At 53.6% G+C, this 27252-nt stretch overlaps 1 protein-coding gene across 1 annotated transcript in view; it reads left to right on the top strand.

Moving 5' to 3' along the window:
• Positions 1-27252, top strand: part of OTOG (otogelin) — an 82019-nt gene that overhangs the window by 40877 nt on the left and 13890 nt on the right. Inside the window, exons 31-47 of the mRNA XM_068988828.1 lie at positions 1975-2001; positions 4552-4719; positions 8924-9202; positions 11301-11418; positions 11984-12063; positions 12551-14352; positions 15162-15330; positions 15614-15759; positions 16303-16392; positions 18257-18440; positions 20763-20983; positions 21200-21338; positions 22978-23172; positions 23394-23606; positions 24177-24281; positions 24441-24548; positions 25439-25540. Coding sequence (XP_068844929.1) covers positions 1975-2001; positions 4552-4719; positions 8924-9202; positions 11301-11418; positions 11984-12063; positions 12551-14352; positions 15162-15330; positions 15614-15759; positions 16303-16392; positions 18257-18440; positions 20763-20983; positions 21200-21338; positions 22978-23172; positions 23394-23606; positions 24177-24281; positions 24441-24548; positions 25439-25540 — 4146 coding nt within the window. The remainder of the gene's footprint in view (positions 1-1974; positions 2002-4551; positions 4720-8923; positions 9203-11300; positions 11419-11983; positions 12064-12550; positions 14353-15161; positions 15331-15613; positions 15760-16302; positions 16393-18256; positions 18441-20762; positions 20984-21199; positions 21339-22977; positions 23173-23393; positions 23607-24176; positions 24282-24440; positions 24549-25438; positions 25541-27252) is intronic.

The raw sequence follows: 27252 nt of genomic DNA, 5'->3' as shown, positions 1-27252 counted from the left end.
TCATGGACAGAGGAGCCTGGTGGGCTACAGTCCATGGGGTCACAAAGTATCGGACAGGACTGAAGCGACTGCGCGTGCACTTCTGGAAGGAGAAGGGAACATGTCTATTGAGGATCCACTGTGTGTCAGGCTCTGTGCCTTCTGTGCATTAAGTCATTTAATATTCAGGACTAGGGAAATGCAAGTGAGGCCAGTGCCTGGAGCCTAAGATTTAAAGGAGTACCGAAAGACTCAGTAATCAAGATAAATCACATTTTCAGGCAATACTTTTTAAAAATCAAAACTAATGCAAGAACATCTTCGATGAATAAAATACCACAATTTTAGTAATAACAGGCTCAATATTATTGATTTTTCCTTTTGCCTCAGGCTCCAATATGGCTCAGCAAGGTGCTGTCACTGGTTTTTGTCTTTGTTTTAAAATTTTGATATTTGTTCATCATGGATATTTTTCATTAATTCTGAAATTTAAAAAGTTGTATGAAAGTATGACATATCCTGATTACTGAGTGCTTTTTGAGGTTCCCTTAAATTTTGCACCTGAGAGGACCACTTGCTTTACTCCAGTTCAGACCTTACTGGTCTGTGGGGCAATACTTGTGGTTCCCATCCTACAGAGGAAGACACTAAATTTCAGATAGGTTGAGAAACTTGTCCCCAGTATGCACAGCTGATGAGTGAGAGATGGGATTTGAACCCAGGTCTGTGGGTCTCTAGATAGCTGGCTTTTGGGGCAGCCTGGTACACGCTTGAAAACAGAGACTTGGAGATCTGAGTTTTAAGTTCAATCTTCTGAATCCACAAGTGAGGAAAAGCACATACTTGCCCATAACCACATGGCGGGTCAGTCTACTTATTCCTAGTGCTCTTTCCAGAGGGCAGTGCCAAATGCAGAGGAATAATGCTCATCATGGGGTGTGGAGGGTGTGGGGGGGAGTTGGTGGTCTGTGAGTGAGGGAGGCCCTTCCTCAGCCTTTATCCCAAATCTACTGGGTCAACTGACTTCTCATGGTCTTGCTCCTGGGTTAAGGTGCCCCCTGCAAAGTGTTAGTGATAGTTGCGCAGTTGTGACCTTTGTGACCCATGGGGCAAGATGCCAAAGGGCAAGACCCCATGTACTGTGTAGCCCAGCAGGCTCCTCTGTCCATGGAATTCTCCAAGCAAGAATACTGGAATGAGTGGCCATTCCCTTATCCAGGGATCGAACCCAGGTCTCCTGCATTGCAGGCAGATTCTTTACCTTCTGAGCCACCAGGGAAGCCCCCTGCAAAGTCCCCAGCTTATCCCAATGGACTGATCCATGGCTGAATTGCCAAGGGAACAGGCTGCGGTGCTGTGCTAAGCCACTAGAGGGCGTATGGAGCACATACTTGGCGGAGCTCATCAAAGCCTGATGGAAAGTGCACTCAGGGCCCTGGATCCTGGAGGCCTTTGGGTCCCTTTCCATGCTATTGAAAGACCAGCTTCTGTCTTGTGCTTGCATTTCTCTAGTACCTTCCACATTTTTGACTGGAGCTTCCATTTCTTTCTTTTAAAAAAAATTTTATTATTATTTTTTTAATTGAAGGATAATTGCTTTACAGAATTGTGTTGGTTTCTGCCAGACATCAGCCACAGGCTTACATATGTCACCTCTCTCTTGAACCGAGCTTCCATTTCTTGATTCTATTCTTGACCTTTGGGATCACACAGAATACACCCTTCTGTCCTAGCAGTCATTCATTCATTCATTCAGTTCATGCTGAATGCCTACTCTCGGCCAGCCTTTGAGCTTTATGCTGGGGGCAAAGAGAGGAGCCATTGTATTTCTTACACTTTAAGACATCTGGATCAACCACCATGTCTGAATCCTGGAGTTTGGGAGGCAGGCCAGGTCCAGCCCTTGGGGAAGGAGGGAGAGTTGGGATACTAGGGCCCTTAGCCTTGTCCGTCTGTCCCAGGCTTCTCAAGAGGTCTCTGTTCTCTGTCTTTCAGCCTACGACTGTGACTTCTTTAACAAAGGTAAGCTCAGCCTTGAAAGCCGAGGGATTGCCATCTGTGCCCTGGTGCCACAGCTCAGCCCTCCTGAGGCCCTGCTGGCCCTGAGTGATGTGGGGCAGGAAGACTCCGTCAGGCAGAGAGGGCCCTGACAATGCAGGGCCCAGAGATGCCCTGGGACTCTGCCCAGCAGCTTCTGCTGCCTCTGTCCAGAGCCCAGGGCAGGCTAGCTTCCCAGGTGTGCTCATGTGGCAGCTTCACCAGGAATTGGAAACCCCTTTTGCACCAACGTGCTGCCCCGTAGCCTTTATCATCTGGCTCATCAGGCCCATGGATTCTTGTCTTGGGTTTCCTGAAGTTTTGAGTTGGCAAATGCAGATGCAAACTGCTCTTCCTTTGTTGGGGCAAAACCTGTGGTCCAGCGTGGTCTGTCAGATTTGTCTTCAGTTTTAACCAAGGTCTCAGGGTAACAGGATACGCTCCAACTTCTCATTAACTAGGTCATGACTAAAGACTCCAGGGAGGTTAATGTCCAGTGTTAGAACCAATTAGTCAGTTTAATCACTGGGGTTGGATGGGATTGGAGGGCTGCCCAGGAATAGTTTTCAGCACCGATCTTTGTGCGGTGGGGCCAGGTTGGCCGAATTAAAAGCTCATCAAGTCCTTGGTGCCATTCACCTTTGACTTCTGAGGTCCCCTCTGCCCCTGCTTCCAGGCACCATCCTGCCAGGAACAAGTCTATATGGGTACAAGCCCAAGATTTTTCCCTTGTTACCCACATGATCAGATTTTGGTTTGCAAAACATCCCCTGGAGGGAGTATAGCAGGTGAAACAGTGGGGGCCTGACTAGAGGGACAAGGATACCAGGTAGGGGGTCCATGAGATGAGAGGTGGACCAGGTACAGCATGATCATTCACAATAGCTGCAGTGGCAGCTCAAGGGGCACGGGTTTCCCAGACAATCACAACAGCCCTGTAGCCAACCTCACAGGCTCTGGTGTGCCCTGCCTTCCAGGGTCTTCTTTCCAGCCACAGTCCCTGCTGTGACTGAAAATATTAGCCTCAAGGGGCTCCTGATAGCCCCTGACCTTTAACTCCTGGAGGCCTGAATCTGTACTGGGAGGACTGCAGTCCCTTCACAGGCAGGGTCTGTCTGACACCAGGCAAGACATTTCAGCAAGACAGCTCTGAGCAGAGTTTTCTCCCTTCTGTGGCATTTTGGGTGGCAGTAACTGACAAAGGACAAGCTGCTTCTAGCATCCTCCACCCACCCACCCACCCACCCATCCATTCCTTGCTCGGCTTTTCTGCCAGCATTTTCTCTGGTCCAGGCCCTTGCCGGGTGCTGAGGATGCAATGGTTAACGACACCTGTCCCAGCGGAGCTCTGGAGCCAGCCCACCCCGACTCTCTAGAGCCCACTGTGTCTTCTTCACTCCACGTTCAGTTGGTGTTTGAAGCTGACCACTGGTGGGAGTATTCACACCATGGAAATCAGCAAACATTACCAAATGGGGGTTTGTGTATTTATTTTTTGAGTGGTGACTGTTCACCATTTCCCAGCACAGCACTGCCTGTGTCCCATCTGGTAGGGGAGACAGATGTGGACTCCCCAGCTGAGACCCTCCTCGTAAGAGCTGTGATCAGCCTGTGCCATGCATCGACGCTGCTGGAGCACAGGGGAGGAAGGGTGCTCACGTGTGAGAGGGTGCGGGGAGAGCTGCACCACAGCAGTGGCATTTGAGCTGGGCCCCAGAGATGGAGGAGGCGTTGGTCGCAGGCACAGACAGGGAGGACTGTGCTGAGTGGGTGGGACAGCACGGGTGGAGACAGAAGGTGGAGCGCCGTAGGGTTCTTACAGGGAAGAGCGGGAGAAGTTCAGTGTGGCAGGGGCAGGGGTTGGGGCTTGAGGGGTCCCTGAATTCAGGCCGGGCTCTTAGACTCTATCCGAGGGGAGAGGGGAGCTGTTGAGGAGTTGCAGCAGGGACTGGAAAGATGATTCTGGAAGGCAGGGCACACCAGAGCCTGTGAGGTTGGTTACAGGGCTGTTGTAATTGTCTGGGAAACCCATGCCCCTGTCCCGCCTGTGCCAACAACCCCAGAAACCCAAGAGACCCAGAAGTGACACATGTTTGAGAGAAGTGGATAGATGCTAACGCTGAGCCCAGGCCTTTCTGGCCTTTACTCTCCAGACCTTGGTGGGCAGAGACTAGGCAGATGTCTTCTCCCAGGGGCAACTTTGACCGGCACAGCAGCTGGGATGGTAGAGCCTCAGGCAGGGGGACCCAGATGCCCACCCCCACGCCTGTAGGGGTGGCCTTGTTTCCAGGCTTCCCACAGAGTGATTCGGGGGCTATGAAGGGGGTCAGTTCCTCAGTGGCTGGTAGCTTGGGCCTCCCGTCCCTTCCTTCTGGAAATCAAGGTCCCCAGGGCCTGGGGCAAGGGACCTGACCCAGTGGAGCTCTTGGGCCTCTCTTCTCCCTGCTCTCCAGCAAGTCTGGGCAGGTAGGGATAGATAGGAGGCGAACGGAGGCCCAGGGAGGCAGGGCTTATGACTGGGTCCCCTTTTCCCAGCACTAGGGAAAGGCCCTTACCAGCTGGCCAGCTTGGTGGCCGGCGGCGCCTTGGTGGCCCTGAAGCTGGCAGGCGGTGCCCTGGTCCTAGTGAGGGCAGAGGACGTGGCGCCGGGGGACATTGTGAACTTCCTGCTGACGGCTGCGCTGTACAAGGCCAAGGCCCACGGTAAGGCCCGCCCCCTGGCCCTTGGTGGAAGGAGGGGCAGATGCTGTGGCCCTAAGCCCGCTCTGGTAGCTGGAGAAATGTGGGATTCCAACAGGCACCCCTTTCCTACTTGAGACAGGGTTCTGGGTCAGCCTCTCAGCCTCTTTCAAGAGACACTCTCCATCTTCTTCCTGAGAGATCAGGGAGGCCAGGGTCCCAATGAACCTGTGCACCCTGCTTCACACAACAGCTATGGTCCAGAAAACGCGGGTGGCAATAATTACGACTTCCCCTCCCCTCCCCTCTGTCTCTCTCTTCCTCCTCCTCTGCCCCCTCTATTTTTAAGATTAGACAGACTTCAAATGCCAGGGGGGAGCTGGCTAATGTCTCGACTCCAGCGGAACTTCTGTGAATGGAGGAGCGGGTTCTTGATTTGCTCAGGTTGCGGTTCGGAATTCTGGATTTGGGGTTAACACAGACTGAAGCACACAGCCCATCTCCTGAGTCTCAGACCATCAGCAGACCCCGAAGGCTTAGCTATAGTGGGCACCGTCTTCTCTTCAGAATGCAATAGTGCCTGAGGGTAGGCAGGACCTTGCCTGGTGGGGAGTGACCCCCGGGTGGGATTTGTGTTGGGTCCTGGGCCAGCCAAAGCCTCAGTTCACCGGTGCTGGGAAACCTTCTCCTCTGTGACCATTTCTGCATGACCCAGCTTGTGGTCACCGTGATCAGTTTCTTCCCCAAGTCCTGTTGGTCCCATCTAGTCAGTATCTCCTAATCACAAGGATGGTTCACACAGCCAATTCCAGCGTGGACTGGAGTCTTGAACCAAGGCACATCTCAGAGAGTTCATTCTAGCCTGAGAATTTAAGTTCTCACATTCTTAGGATCTGTGGTTTGTCTAGCTATGAGGATCACCCTCCCCCCTCTCTATTTCTCGCCCCTCCTCCCTCCTTCCTCTTTCTCCTCTGTAGCTTCCCTTGCCTCCCTCCCTTTCATTGAGCCCTGTTCCCATGCCAGGCACAGAGTTGGGCACCAGGGAACCAGCGGTGTCCGAGACATCATCCCTGCCCACCAGAAACCCACCGTCCCACTCAGGGGACACAAAGGCAGTTACAGTGCCTGTGGGAAGGTGGAGCCCCTAACTCAGTCTTGGGGAGTCAAGAGAGGCTTCTTAGAATATGTTCCTCGAGGGGTTGGAAGGAGCCGGGGAGGGACCTGTAATCCAAGTGGGTCTTTATCCTGAGAGCAGTGGGGGCCATGGAAGGGCTTTAAGGAGAGGAGGGACACCCCAGCACAGCTCGGGGTGATGTCCATGGTGGGGTGAGTCAGGGGTACAGGAGGAGGTGCCGGGAGGAATCCCATCAGTGCACGGCGAAATGTGGGCATGAGGAGCCAGGGGCTAGGCTATGGGAGGGCCAGAAGCACCTCCAGTATCCCCCAAAGAGAACGCTTCCTCCCTAGACATTTCTGACCTTCAGATCTGTGTGGTCCTGCTTGAAGAATTAAGGGTGTCTTACAACCTTCCAGATGTAATGTGCCATCTGCTTAGTGGGAACTTTCTATTCCCCAGTCGGTATTTTAGTCCAGTGAGTAAGGTCTAGTGGAGAGGGGGTGTTGATTTTCCAGTGGTTTTATGGCATGTTAAGCAGAACCTAGAGCAGCCTGACCCTGGAGAATGTCACTGTGGATGGGATGCCCCGAGGCTGTGAAAGCCAGCCTCCATTTCCGTCAGACCTGGGTTTCCTGAGCAGCTGGGGACAGGACCTAGTGAGGACCCCGCTTCCCCTCCTACCCCATCCTGTGCTCCTTCCCTGTGCTGAGCCCAGAGTACTGGGTAGCAGAAGAGAACGTCCCTTCCAGGTAAGCTCTGGGGTGGCTACGTGGAGGAGGTGTCCTTTGAACTTGGCGTTGAAGAATGTGAAAGACCGTGATGGAAAGAAATGTCACAGATGTGAAAAGGTCACAAAGAGGAGGACTCAGCGGTCATTTAGGCCTAAGCCTCTCGCTGGCAGTCTTGAGCGCCTGTGGAATGTACTGAAGGGACACATGGCCGCATCCCGGCAGCACATCTCCCTGGAGTATCAATTTTCATTCAAGATTTTTAGAGGAGGTTATCTATTATTGATTCTATTATTTATTATTAATAATAGATTTATTATTAATAATATCTCACTCTTTTGTAGTACCTACCATGTGCTGGGCACTGTTTTAAGTGTTTCACCTGTAATAACTCACTTAATCCTCACAACAGTCTTAGGAAGTAGGTGCTATCATTTAAATTATTTTTCCAGTTTACAGATGTGAGAACTGAGGCCCAGAGAGGTTAAGTAACTTACCCAAGGGCACATCACTTGGAAGTGACAGCAGCCCACTTTTTGATAGGCTGCCTCCCAAACAGAGAAATTAAAAGAAAAATAAAATTTAGAATGTGGAAGGTGAAAATCACTTGATTAATTAAGGTAAAACACAAGACTGTACAGTCAGTCCTCTGTATCCATGGTCCTACACCCACAAATTAAAACCAACTGCAGGCAGAATTTCAGATGTGAGACCTACAGATCAGGATGGATGACTGCTAGGACTTTTAACGTAACAGACTTGGGCATCTGCAGATTTTTGTACTGAGGGATGACTGTACCTCAAGGTTTGGGTTTCAGCCTCTCCCCTATTAGGAGGACTTAAGGACAAATGATTGAGAAACTTGATTTAGGGCAACCCCAGTCTTCACAAAGGAGAAAGCCAAGACTCAGAGATGGGGAGTGACTTGCCTGAGATCACACAGCAAGGGACTTCACGCTCCACACCTCTGGGATGCCCCATGCCCACTCCTGGATCCCATCCCTAGGGCTGACTGCATGGTGGTTAAGAGTCTGGACTCCAATCCTGCCTCCCTCGTCCACCATCAGTGTGACTCTAGGCCTCGCTTCTCTCATCTGTAAAATGGGAATAACAGTGTCATCACCGTCTAAGCTATTATAAAGAATTTGCTTCTTCTCTAAGTTTACTCCCCATGCCCCTCCACAGCCGCCACTTGAATGTCAGCTCCATGAGGACAGGGGTTTTGTCCTTTTGTTCTCTTGTGTCCCCAGTGCCTAGAACAGTGGCTGGCACATGATGGGCCCTCAGTAATATTAGCTGCTGAATGAGTGAATTCACTACCTCACAGGGCTCTCTTGGAATTTAATACAAGCAGCAAGCAGAGGGCTTACTTGCTTAGCATTGCGCCTGGCATGGAGTAAGTCCTTGATCAGTTGCAGTTGTTGTTGACGTTAATAATTAATTCTTCCTCAAGTTATCTCATGTCTTCTCACAGCTGCGCAGGGAGGTCTAACAGGAACTCCTGGGGCCACGAAGGGAGGGATGGTGATGGGGCAGACGCACAAGGTCGGGTGCTGGGCTTTCACACGTTGTTCATCCTTCACAACCTGGAGGCGTTAATTCACTTGCCCACAACATGCCAGCCGTGGCGGGCAGGGACTCCAGACACCTGCTTGTGGATTTGGGTCCTGACCCTGCAGGGCTCTGTGTGTGTGTGTGCACACACGCATGTTTGTGGGTGGGGGGAGGATCCACCCAGCAACAATGCACTCTCTAGAAATAGGCCTTTGTGGAGACAGGAGAGAGGACAGAGGGGCCCAGCTCTGGAGCAGTTTCCCCTCCATGAGTTGGAGTCAAGTCCCCAGGTCCCCCAGCTCTGGCCCTCTGGGTTTCTGTGAGGGGCAGGATCACGGAGCCCGAAGCCTGGCAAATCAGCAAAGCCCAGCTTGTCCAGTACGTCCCAGGGAACAGAATTCCGCCGGGACGGCCATTTCTTTCTGTCCTGCTCCCCGCCGTTTTCTCGGCGTCTAGAATAGCACCTGGCACACGGAGGGGCCTCAGAGATGTTTGCAGGAGGGAGGGAGGAAGGGGAAAGTGGGGGAGGGAAAGAGGGAGGAAGAAGGGAAAGGGGGAAGGGAAGAAAGGGAGGGAGGGGGTGGTTCGGTCACTTGCACAAGGCTCCGCAGTTGGGACTGTAACTCCCCCCATCGCCACCCCCCAGGCAGAGGTGGTGTGTGCGGAGGGGTGGCCGCGAGTGGGCCGAGGGGAGGTGGCTTAGGCTTGGAGGAGCAGGGCCCAGTCCTGGGTCGCTGAGACTGCAGACGGTGCCTGGGTGTCTGCCCCACCCCCGCCCATCTGGATCCCTCTCTGCCAACTTTAACCCCCACCCCGTGGCTCTTTGCAGACCCAGATGTGGTGTCCCTGGAGGCAGCAGACAGACCTAACTTCTTCCTCCACGTCACAGCCAACGGGTCTCTGGAACTGGCTAAGTGGCAGGCCGGCGATGCCTTCCGCCACCATGCCTCCTTCTCGCTGCACCGGGGGACGTGGCGGGCAGGCCTGGTGGCCCTGGAGTCCCTGGCGGAGCCCGGGGCCTTCCTTTACGTGTCGGGCCCAGTGCTGGCCCTGCGGCCGTACGAGCACACGGAGGCCTTCCGCCGGGGCACGCTATTCCGCCTTCTGGGTAGGTGTCTGCCCTGCCTCACCCTCCCTGCCCTCTCCCCACCTCACCCTTCCCATTGCCCCTGAGAGACGAGACCCTCACTCTCCTGTTGCAGGGAGGCCACAGGGTGCCACCTCTGAGATGGGAGGGGGCCTGGCCTCTGTGTTGGTGGCCCAGGGAGCCTTGGGCAGTGTGGCTTGGTGCCCAGCCAGCCTCCTGGGTCTGCCTACTCCCACAGGCCGTTTACATGGCCTAAAAATAGGGCGGCCTTCGTGGAAGCAAGGAGGAAAGTGATCATCCTGGCCACAGCTTGCGTAGCCTGCTGGCTCAGGTTTCCTGCTGATGGGGGCACATGCCTGCCCTGTGAGCTCAAACACTGCCCACTGGGGCACAGACGAGGAGCCCGCAGACCCCTCATCCCGCTGAGAGGCCCCGGACCCTGGGTGGTGATGGGGCAGCTTCGTGCCCTTTCTAGCCGAGACCAATGGCTTCCAAGGCTTTGCCATACCCCTGCCAGGTGGGTCTGCCCCCAGAGTAGTTGTTCTCTGCCTACACCATGGCGACAGTGATTATAGTGTCCTTACCACTCCAGGCTGGCCTGTCTTGTATGTGGACATGCATGTTTGTGCTTGTGTGGGCACCAGTGCTGTATGAATTGATGCGTTTACATGCACACGCATGTAAAAGTGTCCCCAGTCAGCCTTTCCTTTACCATCCCCTGCCCCTCCCAGCCCAGGGCGGGGCCAGCTCATTCTTACACTCAGCGGTCACCTGTCAAGTCCACTAGGGACCCCACCCAGCATGGATTCATCACTGGCTATGATGCCAGGACTGTGTCCCTTGCTGGAAGTCACCAGGGCAGCGTGAAAAAAGCCCAGGCTATGAAACCAGACTGCCTTGGGTTTGAATCCTGACCCCGGTCCTTGGCACTTGGAAGAGCCCCGGAACCCCTCTCCCTGTTTCTTCACCTGTACAGTGGGGACATTTGCCTCAGAAGGTTGTTGTGAGGATTGAATGTCTCCTGGGCTTTGCTCTGGGCCTGGCTCACAGTAGGTGCTCCTCAGATGTAAATTCCTAGTTCTGGTCTCAAGGATCTTAGAAAAGCAGGCTTCTTTACAGTCAGCAGCAGTGTTGGGGACTGGGGAGTCAGGATGGGGCTGCTCCCTGCAGCCTGGGGAGCTTGCCCACACCTCCCAGCTCAGGCCATGGTTTCAGAGACTGGTCACTTGTGCCAATGTGGTCTGGGGTCTTGGTGGCTCAGACAGTGAAGAATCTGCCTGCAGTGCAGGAGACCTGGGTTCAATCCCTGGGTCAGGAAGATCCCCTGGAGAAGGGAATGGCAACCCACTCCAGTATTCTTGCCTGAAGAATCCCATGGACAGAGGAGTCTGTTGGGCTACAGTCCATGGAGTCTCAAAGAGTCGGACACAACTGAGTGACTAATATACTACCTCGAAACCCCCCATGGCCTCCAGACTTTCCCTGAAGATCCTTCATTTGTCAAGGCACTGGCTACAAGGCCTTTTTGGAGGAAATCACTTCTGGGAAAGTTTAATATTCCCAGCATCTTCTGTGCTGTTTCCTCATCTTTGAAATAGTGCTACCTGTGAGGATGAGTGAGTAAATACCTGTGAAATGTTGAGTGCAGTGCTTGCTGTTAAGAGTTGGCTGTTGTTATCATTAGCCACCAAGGTCAGAGGGGGCGATTCTGGCCAGCAGGGTCTCAGAGGGGCAGGGTGACAGGGCAGCCTCATGGAAAGGTCAGGGGTCCCAGCCTCTTTGGCCACTTCTCAAAGTCCAGCCCCAACTGCCTGCTCCATAGTCCCACCCTGCTGAGACTTCAGCCCCCACAAAACCAAGGTCCCAGGGTCCCAACCCAAGGATCCCCCAGACACTGACTTCAACTCTCAAGAATACAGTGTCTCCTTAGGTTGGCTTTTCATTTTATTTTAAAATTTCTTTTCAGTCTTCAGTTTTTTTCCATGAGTCCATTCATCTCTTCCATGGGGCAGGGTGGGCATGGGCTGAGCTGGGATGGCCTCTGTGCTCGGGTACCTGGTCAGGAGCTGGTGCCTGATGTCGCTCAGTCTCGGGGCCCTGGGTTTGGGTGCCTTTCCAGATGCCAAGCCCTTGGGGGCTGCCTACCCGACTTGTGAGTGGCACTATGATGCCTGTGCCAGCCCCTGCTTCCAAACCTGCCGGGACCCACGGGCAGCTGGCTGCCGGGATGTGCCCAGGTGAGGGGTCGTGGGAGTCAAGGTGCGTACATCAGTGTTTGAGCATTCATCTGTATGAGTGGGTTTGTATGCCGTCTGTGAGTTTAGGCATGAGCTTGTACTGACGTGTGTGTGTGTTCAGATGTACTTGTATATATATGTTTCATTTACTGGGTACGGGGATGTGTGTGAACCAGGGTGAACCTGACTGATATGGGCATATGTGAATGTGGATTTGTGCATGTGTGCATATAGCTGAGCCCCGTGTGTGTTCATGTGGGTGTAAAGTGCAGCTGTGGCTGCACAGGTGTACACAGCTGTGTGTATGTACTTGTATATGAGCTGCAAGTACATGGGTGTTGGTGTAGCTGGGTGTGTGTGCATAAGAGTGTGTACACTGATGTTTTGGCAGACTGTGGACATATAAGTGTCTGTGTGAATGTTTTTGAGTCCTGCAGGTGTGGAGAAGAAACATGAAAATGTGCCTAAATGGAGACACATGTGCCATGTGTGAGTGTGGGCACCAGGTGTGCATAACCAGCCCTTGTGCTCCAGACCATTAACTAGCACCCTGCTCTGTCCTCAGGGTGGAGGGCTGTGTGCCCGCGTGTGCTACCCCCAAGGTCCTGGATGAAGTCACACAGAGATGCGTCCACTTGGAGGACTGTGAGTGGCCTGGACTTCTCACCCCTCCTCCAAAGTCTTGTAAATCCCCCGATCTCACTGACCAGTCATGCTCACCAGAGCCTCCTGGTCCCTGGAGAAGCAAAGTCAGCAGAGGGGCCTCTGGAAGGTGACGATCCTCTAGAGCGGGCAGGGACTCATCCAGTCCATTACCCCACTTTTCACAGAGAGAAAAAATAAGGCCCATGTGGGGAAGAGTCTGGCTTGGGGTCCTGCGCTGAGAATGTGGCCAGATTCAGACCTGAGGTCACTGGGCTCTGGACTCAGGGTTTGAGGTGTGGGGCAGGGACCTGCTGATGTCTTGAGTCATCTGACACCACATAACAGAGGCCCTGGGTGGGTGAGCAGCTGCCTGTCCTCCTCGCCGAGGATGCTAGCCTAGGAGCCTCCCATCACAGCCCTGTCCTGTGATGACCCCTGGACACAGGAGTCACCCCATTGGCTGAGCCTCTTCTCTTGTCTGCCCCAGGTGTGGAGTCTGTGGATTTGGCTCCCACAGAGGCCCTTGGCAATGAGACCCTGCCTCCCGGTCAAGCGCTCCCCACTCCCAGTGACAGGGAGCCGCAGTTTCCACAGGAAGCTACCAGGGCCTCATCCCACAGGCCAGCGCTCACACCAACTGCCCCGCTCACCACAGCCCTGAACCCGCCCACAGCAGCCACGGTGGGGCGAGCGTTGTCCCCAGGCCCCGCCCAGGCCACTCAGCAACAACTCCTGGGAGTCACAGCCTCTAACCTCCCCGAGCACCCCACAGAGGCCCCAGCCAGCAAGGGAGTGACCACTGGCCACTCTGCTAGCCCTGGAGCCCCAGAGCCCTCATCCCTCCCCGTTTCACAGCATGTGCCCACATCTGGCATGGGGTCAGGTGCCATGGAGACGACCAGGGTGACCGTGATCCTGGCCGAGAGCCCCAACATCACAGTCTCCTCTCTGTCACCCCCTGCTCCTCGCTTTCCCCTCGTGACCAAAGCTGTGACGGTCCTAGGCCTTGGTTCCTTGCCCATTAAGACGACGCCCCTCCAGCCCTTCCCCAGCCTGGAGTTGCCTGCAAGTCCTTCCTCCAGGCCTGTGGCTTCACTGGCAGTGACCTCCAGGGCCCCCACTTCCTCAGCAGCCCGCGAGGCTTTGCTGACACCTGCAATGACGAAGGTCACGACTGGGACAGGGGTCCCACAGTCCATACAGGCCCAGGGCCCTTCCAGTCCCAGCAGCCCCCCAGCTGAGGCCAGAACAGCTGCAGAACAGATTCCTGCCCATCCGCTGGTGACTGACAGCGTGGAGACTGTGCCTTCCCCAGAGAAGGTCCAACCCGGGCCCAGCCAGCCCACAGGCCTGCCAGCAGCCCCACTTCCAAGCCCGTTCCCCATGGCCCCAGCCCACCCCTCCCAGCACACCACCACAGCCGCCAGGCCCCCAGCTCGGCCCTCGGGGACTGCAGCTGCCGCCAGCCTGTCTACAGTTGCTCACACGCTGGGGGCCACACCCTTCACCACTCTGGTGTCCACCCGGCCAGCCCAGCTCCTCTCTGGCCTGCCTCCTGACACCAGTCTGCCCCTGGCCAAGGTGGGAACGTCTGCCCCAGTGGCCACGCCTGGCCCCGAAGGCTCTACTCTAACCCCTCCACTCCAGCAACAGGCCACGTCTCTCACCGTGGCCACGACTCTGCCTGCTGGGACCCTCGGTCCTGCACCGCCTCTAACCCCGGCTGTCGTGGCCCAGGGTCACCCTCCCGGTCATGTGGTCCCTCAGGCAACAGGCATGGCTCCAAGCCTGCTCCTGGGATCCACACTGCCAACCCCTGGGGTCGTGGCCATGGCTGAAGGGGCAGCCTCCACAGTATCTGCTGCCCCACGAAAGAGCACCACGGAGAAGACGGCCATCCTGTCCAAGCAGGTGTCTCTGCCCACCCGGGTATCCAGCTTTACCCAGGGAGGCCCCACGGAGCTCATGCCTGTGGTGGCCCACGCTGCTGCTACCTTGGTGACGGGGGCTGAGGGCCCCTGGGCCGGCACGGTGCCCCTGGTGCCCACATCCTACCCGCTGAGCCGAGTCTCAGCCAGGACAGCCTCCCGAGAGAGCCCACTCGTTCTGCACCCCCAGCTGGCTGAGGCCCACAGCACCTCGGCAGGACCTCAGCCCCCAGCGGTGCCGGAGGGAGAGGCCACCACCCAGCAGTCCGGGCGCTCAGCGCCTGCAGTCCAGAGCGTCTCAGTGGGTTCAGCCGAGGCCTTGGTGACCACCGCTGAGGCCAATACATCTGCTGCCTGTGTCGTGAGTGACTTGTCAGGGTCTGCCCCCATTTGTGGACCCTCTGTGCCTTCCCTCCTCCTGTGCCCCGGGGATTGGACACCATCGTGCTCTCACATCCTCACGGCTGACTGCAGCTTCTTAGCCAGCTTCCAGTCTCCCAGATGACCATTTAGCGACCATCCTGGCCCCTGCCCAGGCTCCTCGGGCCCCTAATGACGTAGCAGGTCCCGCATACCCCACCTGGGGCCCAGGGGCCTGTTGGATGGCTTGGTGGGACAGCCAGTATGGCAGCATGGTGTGCTGATGTGCGCGTAGTGTGTTTATGTCTGTGTGCCCACGTGGGACTCTGTGTAAACTCTTTTGTGTTTACATGTATGGGACTCCCATGTGAACACTCATCTATCTGCATGTGTGCTCTTGTGCATGTGATGTATGTTGTTGCAAGATGGTATATGTCTGTGTGTTTGTAGGAAAAGATAAAGTGTGTATGAGTGCGTGTTTTGGGTTTCTCTGAGTCTGAGCTAGTGGTCCGTACGCCTCTGTGCCTAGAGCTCTCTGCAGGGCCAGGCGGTTATGTAGACTCTGGGACTTAGTCCCTGACTCCAGTCTCACGCTCAGCCCAGCCCCAGGCCCTCGATGTTGTGTTGGGTGGGTGGAGGGAGGGTGAAGGCACCGTTTCCTCGTCGTTGTGCCTCAGGGTCCTCCACCTGCCAGAACCTGCAAGGGTAAGGATCTGTGCCCTCACGGCTGGGGGTGGGCCAGGGCAGGGGGCATGAGTGGCTGGGGCCCCAAAGGGGTCACTCAGGCTGTTCCTCCACCCTGTGCACCAGCCGATCGCCGAGCGGGACTGCGTCCGCCACATTTGCCTGCAGGGCGAGCTGATCCGTGTGAACCAGTCTCAGCACTGTCCCCGGGGCGCCGCACCCCCGCGCTGTGGGGTCCTGGGCCTCGCCGTGAGGGTGGGCGGCGACCGCTGCTGCCCCATCTGGGAGTGCGCCTGTGAGTCGTGGGGTCTGCCGGCACCTCCCATGTCTTCCTCATACCCTTACCCTAGCCCGACCTCTGCCCCTCACCTGTGTGCTCTCGGCTCTCAGGGTAACTTTGACATGAACCTGCAGTAGGACCTCTGACCTGGCAGATTCCCTCCTCCTGTGACCTTTGATCTCTGTGGGACCCTCCAGCCAGCCCCCAGGCCCTCTGGATCACCCCAGAAAAGGCCAGGTGCTCCTGAGTGGCCTTGGCCCCGGGGGCATCTGTTTATTCTCGTCTCTCCCCTCCCCAGGCCGGTGCTCAATTTTTCCTGATCTGAGCTTTGTCACCTTTGATGGGAGCCACGTGGCCCTGTTTAAAGAGGCCATCTACATCCTCAGCCAGAGACCGGAAGAAATGGTCACTGTCCACGTCCTCGACTGCAAAAGTGCCAACCTGGTGACTGTCCCCTGCTTCCCTTCCTTCTGGGACCTCAGGACTTGACTAGGTTTGGAGGGGAGACTGAGCAACCCTTTGTTGAGGGTTATCAGAGGCCCCTGCCCACAGCTCCTCAGGCAAGGGCGGGGTGGATGTTTTCTGGAAAGAGTTAGTGGAGCGCCACCTCCTGGCCCTTCCTAGGGCCTGCACCATTTACTGCTCATCTTAGCAGCCTAGGCCCCTGTGAAAGGTACTGAAATGCAGAGGCGCTAGAATGGCACCCCTAGGATGTGGTCTGTGGTCAAGAATGCTGGCTGCAGTGAACCACCTACCGGGATGCTCCCATGAGCCAGGTGGAAGGAGACAGCTTTTTGGGGGGCTTGCAGGAGGTCAGGTGGAACCAGAGCGTTCTGTGGGATTCTGTGCACCATCTGCACAGCTGCAGTGGGTGCTCTTAGCATATTGTAGGAGTGTTGGCTTAGGGGAATGGGGAGAGCTGCTCCCCAGGAGGAGGAGCCAGCAGCACTGGCCTCTGGGTTGATGACGGCGGGGTTCTCTCTGTAGGGGCACTTGAACTGGCCCCCGTTCTGTCTAGTGATGCTGAATGTGACTCACAAGACCCACGAGGTCACCATTGACCGCTTCAACCGCAAGGTGAGTGCATCAGGGAGCCGGCCCACAGGTCAGGGCAGCAATCAGGTGAGGGGCAGGAGGGGCTTTGAAACTTATTCATAACTTGGGGTAAAGTTGGTGAGGGACCCTCTAGAATAAAGTAGTGCAAAATTAGATATACTTGGAGGTGATTTTCATTAGGATATTTGTGACCACTCTAATGTCAGGGGAGGAAGTGTGCCAGGAGGAATACTGTGACTGAAAAGAAGCTAAATGGCAAGAGAAAGTAGCCTTAAATGATTGTGGTTAAAATATTGGATTGGCCAAAAAGTTCATTCAGGTTTTTCTGTAAGATGATGTGATGGAAAGACCCAAACAAACTTTTTGGCCAACCCAATATCTCACTTTTGCAATTTTTACAAAAATAGAAGGCCATGTGAACACACTACTAGGGGCTCTTCCAAGAAGGGGACTGTCTAAGCAAGGAGCCCTGAATTTAAGGTGCATCGGCTTCCCATTAAGCCCACCTCTGTCAAGGAGGCCGGTACCTGAGCACAGCCCCCCGCTGTATGGGGTACCCACCCCAAGGACCCTGCCTTTGCTTCTCCCAGTGGGAGAGTGAGCTGGGCTTACTCCTCCTCAGGTTCCGGAGTCCCCGCTCTTCCCACCTCTTCCTGAGGTAAGACCTGCTGCCCTCTTATTAGAATCTGCTCATGAACGTTACAAGGTCCACGCCTTCTCAGGCTCTCAGAAAAACCCACTGCTTAGACTTCAGCATAATACTCCCTGGGTTTTGTCCCACATGCTTCAGGATCATGGAGCCCACAGCACTGTCTGGTACAGCTCAAAAGGCTCAGGATAAGAGACAGCCAGGGACTTGCCCAAGGTTAAAGTTTTCTGACTGCTGGGCTGGGACTCCCTCTATTCAGCACAGTAGTTTATGCACTGGATAATTTGCCAAGTGATTAATAAAACAGTGATGCTTGGGTGGGAGGGTATAAAGTCATTATAAATATTTTAAAATCCTAATCTTTTCATCTCACATTTTTACAGAGTAAAACTGAGAATCCATAATACATACAAATTTAACCTTGTCTGTATGTAGCAGGGGTTGTAGCTTTGAGTTTAAAGTGTTGCATATTTAACAAACATGCACTGAGCCCCCAGTTTATGTCAGGCCTCAAGGCAGGTGCTGGGATTCAGAGGTGAGTAACTAGACATAGTTTCTGCCTTTAAGAAGCTCACGGTCCACTGAAAGTCATGATGAAGGAACAAATCTGTCTTAAAGGCCAGCACAGATCTGGGAAGACCCCAGAGAAGGAGTACCCAACCTAGGGGCTGGAGATTTAGGGAAAATCTCCCAGAATAAAAGGACTTCCCCCATGGTTCAGTGTTTGTAAAGAATATGCCTGCAATGAAGGAGACATAGGAGATGCGGGTTTGATCCCTGGGTCAAGAAGATTTCTGGAGGAGGAAATGGCAACCCACTCCAGTATTCTTGCCTGGGAAAAAAATCCCATGAACAGAGGAGCCTGGCGGGCTACAGTCGATGGGATCACAAAGAGTCAGACACGACTGAGCAGCTAAACATATGAGCTTTGTCCCAGAAGAAATGACCTGAGCAGAATCAGGAAAGAAGAGAGTGAGTGGAAGGGCTCAGGATTTGTGCATATTTGGGCATATAGAAATTGCCTGCCTCTGGCTATTGCATTTGTTTCATTGTTTTGTGCTCATAAAAATGATTTCAGGATTTTTCTACGCCGCCTTAGACTGTGTCTTGCCTGCATGTACCTGAAACAGAGCCTGTCACAGAGCAGATTTTTAATAACTGCTAGTTGGATAGATGGGTGGAGGGATGAATGAACAAACAAGCTGTGCTCACGTTGAACACCTGCCTCCTCACAAGGTGTCTGTGGACTCGCAGCCTGTGTGGCCCCCTGTGAGCTGGCACGGGTTCAGAGTTGAGGATACAGGCCACATGTACGTGATCCGGACGCCGTCACACATCCAGATCCAGTGGCTCCACAGCTCAGGACTCATGATCCTGGAGGCCAGCAGAGCCAGCGAGGCCCAGGGCCGTGGCCTGTGCGGTGAGAGGGGACCCAGCTAGGGGAGGGAGGTGACTCCTTGGTCCTCCTCTGTCCCCAGACACCAGTTCCCCTGGAACAGGGAAAGCTGGGACGGAGTGCCGTGCCAGAGGTGGGACCAGCGGAGCTACTGGAGCAGAGACCTAATGTCTTGTGTCCTGGGGCTGAAGTTGCCAGCTGGGAGATGGTGCGGGGCTCTGGCCTCGGCCAGTTGTCGCTTCAGCCAAGATGGTCTGTCAGCTTCCCTGATAGCCTCCTAATACCAGATAATCCCCCCTGTCTGCATATGCCTGGGCACTTCACAAAGCACTTCCACACTGATCTCACTTATTCCAGGTTATTCACACAATAGCCCTGAAGGATAGCCATTGAACTAAGGAAGAAAGGGGACTCAGAGGAGTTAAGTGGCTTGCCTAAGATCACACAGCAGAGCTGCCACAACACAGAACCGGGGCTCTTCAGACCATAGCATGATTACAGAGAGCTTTCCCTAAGAGCCTGGATGCGTTTTGATAAGAAAAAGGGGGACAGGAGTCTGAGCGTGAACTGCTGCTTCTTGCAGAAGCAGAAGGACCCCCACAAGACACTTCATGACAGACTGCCGTGGTTATAATGATGGATGACACAGGAATACTTAAACACACATACTTGCATGCCCTCCATCCGTAAATCTGCACCCATTTTATTCATTTACACTCTGTCCAAATGCCTTCTACATATGCGCTAACACATGTCAGTCTGCACCCTGCTCATTCTCTCATTTGTGCACATATGTGCAGAGTATCAGCCACTAGGGAGTAGGCAAAACAGGCAAAATGTGTCTTATGAAGCTTCCATTCCTACTGATATAACCATCTCTTCTTACACACACACACACACACACACACACACATGAACAGGCACACACCCTTCCACCACCATCAGCACCTCCTCTGCCATCCTTTCTCACCATTTCTTCCTTCCACTGTTTATGACTGGTGAAGAGTGTTGTGGTCAACCTCTGGTGGGTCAGCTACTCCCTATGATGCCTTTTTTAAACCCTTCCATCACTCAATGCCAAGACACCAAAAATCTGACCATTGGGACTGTTGATAAAAATCTGAGGATTTTGTGTTAAATTATGCTTTATATTCATGAAATTAGTGGCTAGAGGCATCAGAGCAGAAGTCAGCTAGTTTATCTCTATTTTATCCAAACTAACACTTGGTGTCTTGGGGACCTGCTAGACAACTTGGGGAAATATTGAAAGAGTGAAACTATAAAGGAAAATGAATCTTTGTACTCAGAAAGCAAGACAGACCTGCAAACTGAACCTGTCACACAGAATTGGGAAGGTCAGGGACCATGCATCTGAAGGGCGTGTGAAGGAAGGACTTAAAGAGAACATGTTTCAGATGGAAGACAAGGGCAGGGAAGTGTGTGTTCAGAGCCTAGATTGTGAGAGATGAAGGTGGAGGTTAAGCTCATGTTAGAAGCCGTGACAGATGAACTTGAGTCCCATCTCAGTGCCTTAATAGAGGTTTTTTCTTTGCACACGTAAATTCCTAAATGGAGATTCTGTCCATCCTGTGGCCCTGCCATTTTCAACACAAGTTTCCAACTGCACAGTAGGGCAAAGAATTGGGCAAATTTTATGCATCCAGCCTGGAAGTGGCACCCATCACCTTCACTCACGTTCCCTTGGTGGGGGACTCATCACGTGGTCTCGCTAGCCACAGAAAGCCTGGGAGAAGCAGGCTAGCAGACCTTCCAGGAGGAAGAGGAGACAGGTGCTATAATTAGCTAGCAATCTCTACTAAAGCAGATTTTTTGGAGTAACTTTTAATTTTGATATAATGTTAAACTTAGAAGGTGCGAAACTAGTGTAAGAAACTCTCATGTACTTTTTACCCAGATTTACCAAGTGTTCACATTTCGTCCATTTGCTTCTCTTTCTTTCTCTCTCTTTGTACCTGTCTGTGTGTGTATATATGCATGTGTATATGTATCTATTCATTCATATATGTATATGTGCATTTTATATGTTCAGTTCTGTACGCATATGCTGTTTATATAAATGCATTTTTTTCTGAACCGTTTGAAAATATGTTTGAGACATGGGTCCCTTTATCCTTAGGTACTTTGATGTGTGGTTCCTAAACAAAGACAGTTTCTTCCACAGGGAGTTTCTTGGCTTCTCTGTGTCGTATTTCTCTCATCTATAAAATGGGGATAGCAGTAATACCAGCCTCAAAGAGTTATTGCGAGGAATGTTCAGTGTGACAGCTGGGGAGCTGGGAGTGGTAGAGATTACTGTGGCCACAGGGGTACTTCTGCCCCTTTCAGGTATCTGTGATGGGGATGTGGCCAATGACCTCACCCTGAAGGACGGTTCTGTGGTGGGTGAGGCCGAAGACCCTGCTCCCTTTCTGGACAGCTGGCAGGTGCCCAGCTCCCTGACCTCAGTTGGCCAGACCCGCTTCCGTCCAGACAGCTGTGCCACGGCCGACTGCTCGCCCTGCCTTCGCATGGTGTCCAACCGCACGTTCAGTGCCTGCCACCGCTTTGTAGGTGTCACTGGGCCCCAGCAGGGGGGACCTCCCGGGCTGAGAACGGCAGCTCCTCTGCTCCTGTGTGCAGAAGGCGAACTCCCCAGAGGTGTTGATCTTGGGATGGGTTGGAAGCCTGCAGAAGCTCCTTGCTGCTTCTGGGCCGGGCTGGGAGGAGTTGAGCCCTGGCATGTGGGGGGTCAGAGTAGCAGCACCATCTGACACACGGCCCAGGTCCCCCCGGAGTCGTTCTGTGACCTGTGGATCCGGGACACCAAGTACGTGCAGCAGCCCTGTGTGGCACTGACTGTGTACGTGGCCATGTGCCACAAGTTCCATGTGTGCATCGAGTGGCGGCGCTCCGACTACTGCCGTGAGTTGTTGGGGAAGGGAGAGGGGAGCGTGGCGGCGGAAGCGGGGCACCCCAGGGTCTCCTCTATGCCTTCTGTTGCTCTCACCCCTCACCCTTGCTAGAGTGAGAGAAAGGCTCACAGACCTGAGTCCAGGTCTGGGCTTTCCCAGGTTCAGTTATTCATTCATTCACTAATGAATATCAATTAATACATTTACAAATATTTTCTGAATAAATCTATAAACTACTAACAAATTTAAAATTTTACCTTTGTTATAATTTATATGAACACATCAAATAAATATATTTTTTATTTAGTTTCTTTGTTTCCTTGCCTCATCTATAAAATGGGGGCAGTCCCTTGAGTGTTGTTTTGAAGGTGACATGAGATAATGTGTACCAAGTGCCTCTCACAGGCCCATCACGTGTTTCCATCCAGTAAATATTAGCCCTTCTCTCTTAGTTTTTGGCCGTCTTTCTCTTTCAATCTTTCCTCTCATTATGTTTGCACTGGTGGGGTAGGCGGGGTGGACCAGCCTAGAATAGTTTGATTTGTAAATGTGAACACATCCAGAAAGGCTGGAGACAGCTCAAAGGAAGACCACATCTATAATATGACAGGCAAAAGATGAAAAGACAAGCTTATCTAGGCCAGTGTTTTCCAGGGGCTTCCCAGGTGGCTCAGTGGTAAAGAATTTGCTTGCCAGTGCTGGAGCTGCAGAATATGTGGCTTTGATCCCTGGGTTGGGGAGATCTCCTGGTGGAGGAAAGGGCGGTCCACTCCCGTATTCTTGCCTGGGAAATCCCATGGCCTGAGGAGTATGGTGGGCTACATGGTACATGGGGTCACACAAGTCGGACACGACTGAGACGCTGAGCATACACGCACAGTGTTTTTCAGACTGTGGACCCCAAGTCAGTGGGTATGAAATCAGCATACCTACTGATTTGGGGGTTGGCATCAGCATTTAAAAATGGAATAGAATTTTTTAAAAAACCAAAACCCTAGTGTGTACTACACCTAGAAAGGTTAAGTATTGTTTTGTGAAAAAAGGTTTTTGTTATAATGCATCAGTGATTCTTAATCCCAGCTACCCTTTGAAATCACTCAGGGACCTCAAAAAGTATTCATGCCTGGGCCCCACAGTGAGAAATGCTAATTCAATTGGTCTGGGATGGGGTCCCAGCCATGATGTTGCCAAAGCTCCCTTTTGCAGTCAGGCTTAAGGACCACTGTTTATGTGTGAGTGTATATTGGAACACAGTGTAAGATCTAGTTTTTACAGTCAAGGAAGTTTGGAAGCACTGATCTACAGCAAGATGTTGGCAAGTGTTTTCTGTAAAGGGCTAGCTAGTAAACAGTTGAGGCTTTTAATTGTCTCTGTCACAATTACTCAACTCTCCTCTTATAGTACAGAAGCAGCCAGATATAATAGTAAGGGCATGGGCATACCTGTGTTTCAATAAAACTTTATTTGCAAAACCAGGCAGAGGCTGGATTTGGGCTGTAGGCTGTGCTTTGCTGGCTCCTGATCTAGAGGAAGGCAGCAATGCACTAAGCCCTTTTGAATTAATACTCTCTGCTGAGGCACAGATGAGCGCCCTACTCACCCTCCTGGGGTCTGAGCTGGGCCTGGTGCCCGCTGCTGTGCCCCTGCAGCCTTCCTGTGCTCCAGCGATTCTACATACCAGGCATGTGTGTCAGCCTGTGAGCCCCCTAAGACATGCCAGGATGGGATGCTGGGCCCGCTGGACCCAGAGCAGTGCCAGGTGCTGGGCGAGGGCTGCGTCTGCTCTGAGGGCACCATCTTGCACCGGCGCCACTCGGGGCTCTGCATCCCCAAGGAGAAGTGTGGTAAGTCCCCTCCCCAGGCAGAGGGAGTCTGCCCTAGAGTCTGCCCTAGAATCTGGTAGACCCCGGAGTCTCCTTTGCCCTCCTATGCCCATGACTGAGCCCCACTGCATCCCTCCAGGTCCGCTCTGGGGGTGGTCAGTTTCCCAGGGAGGGTGTGGCCTGGGACGGTCTGGGTCTCCCCACCCCCGTCAGTCCCCGGCACCTCGCCATGCCCACTGCAGCCTGCACAGACAGCACGGGCATGCCGCGGGCCCTGGGGGAGACTTGGAACAGCTCCCTCAGTGGCTGCTGCCAGCACCAGTGCCAAGCTCCAGATACAATCGTCCCAGTGGACCTGGGCTGCCCAGGTCCCCGCCCTGAAAGTTGCCCACGCTTCGGGGAGGTGGCCCTGCTGCAGCCCACCGAGGACCCCTGCTGCCTGGGGACGGTTTGCGGTGAGTCCCACCCTAGACCTCCACTGTTAGATGGTTAAAAGACTCCAGCTCTGCTCCTTGACCTTGATGGATAGGATAAGGCCTCGGGAAATGAGAGTGTCTTGTGGGGGTGTGTTGGGGAGAGTGGAGGACCACCGGGGTTGAGGGGAGTTGTGCCCTCTGAGTCAGGGTGGGGCAGGACTTAATGATGTGCGCTTGGAGCCAGGCAGCCTGATGGACGCTTCCTCTACCACCTTGCATCCTTGTGGCCCCAGCAGATCATTTAACATGAGGTCCATTCTCCTGTAACACGAGGCTGATAATAGTGCCCACTTTCTGGGTTGTTAGGAGAATTGTAGAAGTTGATACTGATCTAGCAGAACTGCAAGCGGCACATGGCCCGCTGGATGAATGTTAACTCTGATGGCTCGTCTGTCTCAGTTCTGAACCCTATGTGATCCTCAGAAGCCTTCTCCAAGAACATGGGTCCTGAGAGAAGTGCTGGGGGCCAGGTGTCCAGGGGCTGGGCAGTGCTGGAGGCTGGGAGGAGTCCCGGCCTCCAGGTGACAGGCCCTGTGGCCCCCTGGGCAGTGTGTAACCAGAGTCTGTGTGAGGGCCTCGCCCCCACCTGCGGCCCCGGCCACCGGCTCCTCACCCACTTCCAGGAGGACTCTTGCTGCCCCAGCTACAGCTGTGGTGAGAGGCCCAGGGTGGGGCTGGGGGTGGGGGGATGGGGAGCATGGCTAGCTCTGGGAATGACTGGGTTCTGGCTGGAAATGAAAGCAGGGCGAGGGTGGGGGCCCAGGCCTGGCCACGCAGCATCTGCTCCCAATCCTGAAATTCTCTTTCCCCCAGAATGTGACCCGGACCTGTGCGAGGCAGTGCAGGTCCCCAGCTGCCGCCAGGACCAGATCCTGATCGCGGGCCGCCTGGGGGACTCGTGTTGCACCTCCTACCTCTGTGGTGGGTGAACGTGCCCTCCGATGGCAGCCGGCCCACCCGGATCACTGCCACCGCCTCCCTCACCCCTGCTTCCCTGGGTGGCTGGGAGGCAAGGGTGGGGGATCTTCGGGTGGAAGGGGCACAGGGCAAAGGGTGAGACCCCTGACCAGGAAGAAGTGTAGGAGGAAACCACCACTGCTTCAAGCCGTACATTACTGAGCACAGGAAATTGGGTGCTTGTTCAGTCAAAGAACTTAGGTGGAGGTGAGGGAGAGTCCCCCCGGCTCTGACTGCAGGATGGGTCGCGTGGGACTGTGCACGCTGCAAGTGTTTCCAAGCCAAACTTGGGTCTGCTCACCTGCCCGCAGTAAAGCCCACTTACTGACTCCAGGTTGTGGCGAAGGAAAGTGCAGCCTTTATTGCAGGCGCCAGGCAAGGAGAGTTAGTTGCTCAGCTGTGTGTGACTCTTGGCGATCCCATGAAGTATAGCCCTCCAGGCTTCTCTGTCCACGGGATTTCCCAGGCAAGAATACTGGAGTGGGTTGCCCTTTCCTTCTCCAGGGGATCTTCCCAACCCAGGGACCGAACCCCAAGTCTTCCACATTGCAGGCAGATTCTTTACCATCTGAGCCACCAGGGAAGCCCGTAAGGAGAACAGGCAGTTAATGCTCAAACTCGAATTCCTTGCTTGGGGCCTGCAATAACCACGGCACTTCCCTTCACCACAACTGGGTGTCAGCAGATTGGCTTTACTGCGGGCAGGCGAGCAGACCCAAGTTTGGTTTGGTAATGCTACGAGTCTGGCTCCTGTCACACCTGTGGTTTAGGGGCTTCCCACAACCACCTGCTCTCAACCACCCTTCCCAGCTCAGGGACTGCCTGTGACAGGGGTGGCCCATCTCTCCCCTCAGCTTGTGGAGACTGTCCGGATCCCATCCCCGAGTGTCAGGAAGGGGAGGCGCTCACTGTGGACAGGAACACCACGGAGCTCTGCTGTCCTCTGTACCAGTGCGGTGAGCCCTGCAGGACGTGGGGGCCAGGGCTGGAAGGGGCTCTGGGGACCATCACAAAGTCTTCACTCTGGGATCCATGGGCATTCAACAGGGGGGCAACAAGGAGCCCCCAAGTGGTGGGCTCTGGGGAAGCCATGGAAGGAGGCCCCACCTGAGGAAGCTGGGCTGAATGATGAGGGTCTGGCTGTCGCATAGATGGCTCTGAGGCTTCCTAAAGAAGGTCCCTGTCCTCCTCCTTGGAGGCCCCCAAGAGCCTGGGTTGAGGCACAAATGCTTAGGCCACTGCCACCCACCCAGCCTGGATCGACAGTCCTCATTCTCTGACCCAGGGCCCCTGCCTTAGGGTCTCTACCAGTTACCGTAGTCCCTACACAAGGCTGCATTCTGAAGCCTCTGAAGCCCTGTTATTTTGCAATGATAAATCAAAGTGGGCCCTTTCTGATATTTTTACAAGACATAGCATCTGTATGTATATAGGATGTACCTTAACATATTACTGTATACAATTACAGTAACATATTACTGTATACGATTACAATAACATATTACTGTATACAATACCTAATAAGCATAGTCATAATACAGCCAGCATCATCGACCTTAAGCAAATCTATTGGATGAACATTAACAAAAGGGTTAAATTTAAATATGACTTAATTTACAAAAATTACTTTCCATACCAACTGTAGGAGAAATGTGAGGTGCACCACACCAACGCAATTTTCCTCCCTCCCTCCCAGGTATTCCATTGTCAATATCCTCCAATTCAGAGCATTGTAGGGGAGGGGTCTCTTCCAGGATACCCCAAGGGCAGCCCCAGTGGGATCAATTTCTAGAACCACCTTTGAAGCAATGCAGGTTCCCGTGGAGGAGAGTTCCCCCAAAGGCCCAGCTGTACCTGACCAAGCAGCTGCACCTGGGCTCAGAGGCCGCTTGTCACGAAGTGTTTACAAAGCTCATCCGAGCAGAGGGTCAGCATCTTTCCTCTCCGTCCTCTTCAGCCTCTCTCCGCATCTCTCCTTCTCAGCTTCCCTCTCGTGTTTCTCGGGAAGGACTCAAGTAATGTGGAGTGAGTACAGTGGCATGGAGTCAGTCACTGTGTTGAGTGCCAATCACTTCTAGCTGCGTGGCCTGGGGCAATGTACAACTTCTCTGAGCCGAGGTTTCTCATTTGCAAAATGCTGATAATAGCATGTGCCTCAAGGGGATATTGTGAAGATTAGAGATAATATACATGAAGTGTGTGCTATGTACATACTACCTTAATATAATGGTGCTCGGCATATAGTGCGTGCTATCGCTTTAGCCGTTTCTGACTCTTTGCAACCCTGTGGACTATATGGCCCACCAGGCTCCTCTGTCCATGGGATTCTCCAGGCAAGAATACTGGAGTAGCTTGCCATGCCCTCCTCCAGGGGACCCTCCCGACCCAGGGATCGAACCCGTGTCTCTTCTGTCTCCTGCATTGGCAGATGAGTTCTGTACCACGAGCACCCTCAATAAACAGAGGCCACTAATATTACCTTGTCCCAGTCTTCACTACACTTTTCTTGCAAAAGCGGTTAGTCTGTAGAAAGCACTGAATCCAAGTAAAGACAAGAAAGTGAAAACGCAATTTTCCTACCTCCCAGGTATTCCATTGTCAATATCCTCCAATTCAGCACATATTCTTCCAGATATTTTCCATGCCCTTATACAATATGAATGTGTTT

The sequence above is a fragment of the Capricornis sumatraensis genome, chromosome 16 (assembly GCF_032405125.1).
Source record: "Capricornis sumatraensis isolate serow.1 chromosome 16, serow.2, whole genome shotgun sequence".
Classification (NCBI taxonomy): domain Eukaryota; kingdom Metazoa; phylum Chordata; class Mammalia; order Artiodactyla; family Bovidae; genus Capricornis; species Capricornis sumatraensis.
This window is presented reverse-complemented; position numbering and strand designations above follow the sequence as displayed.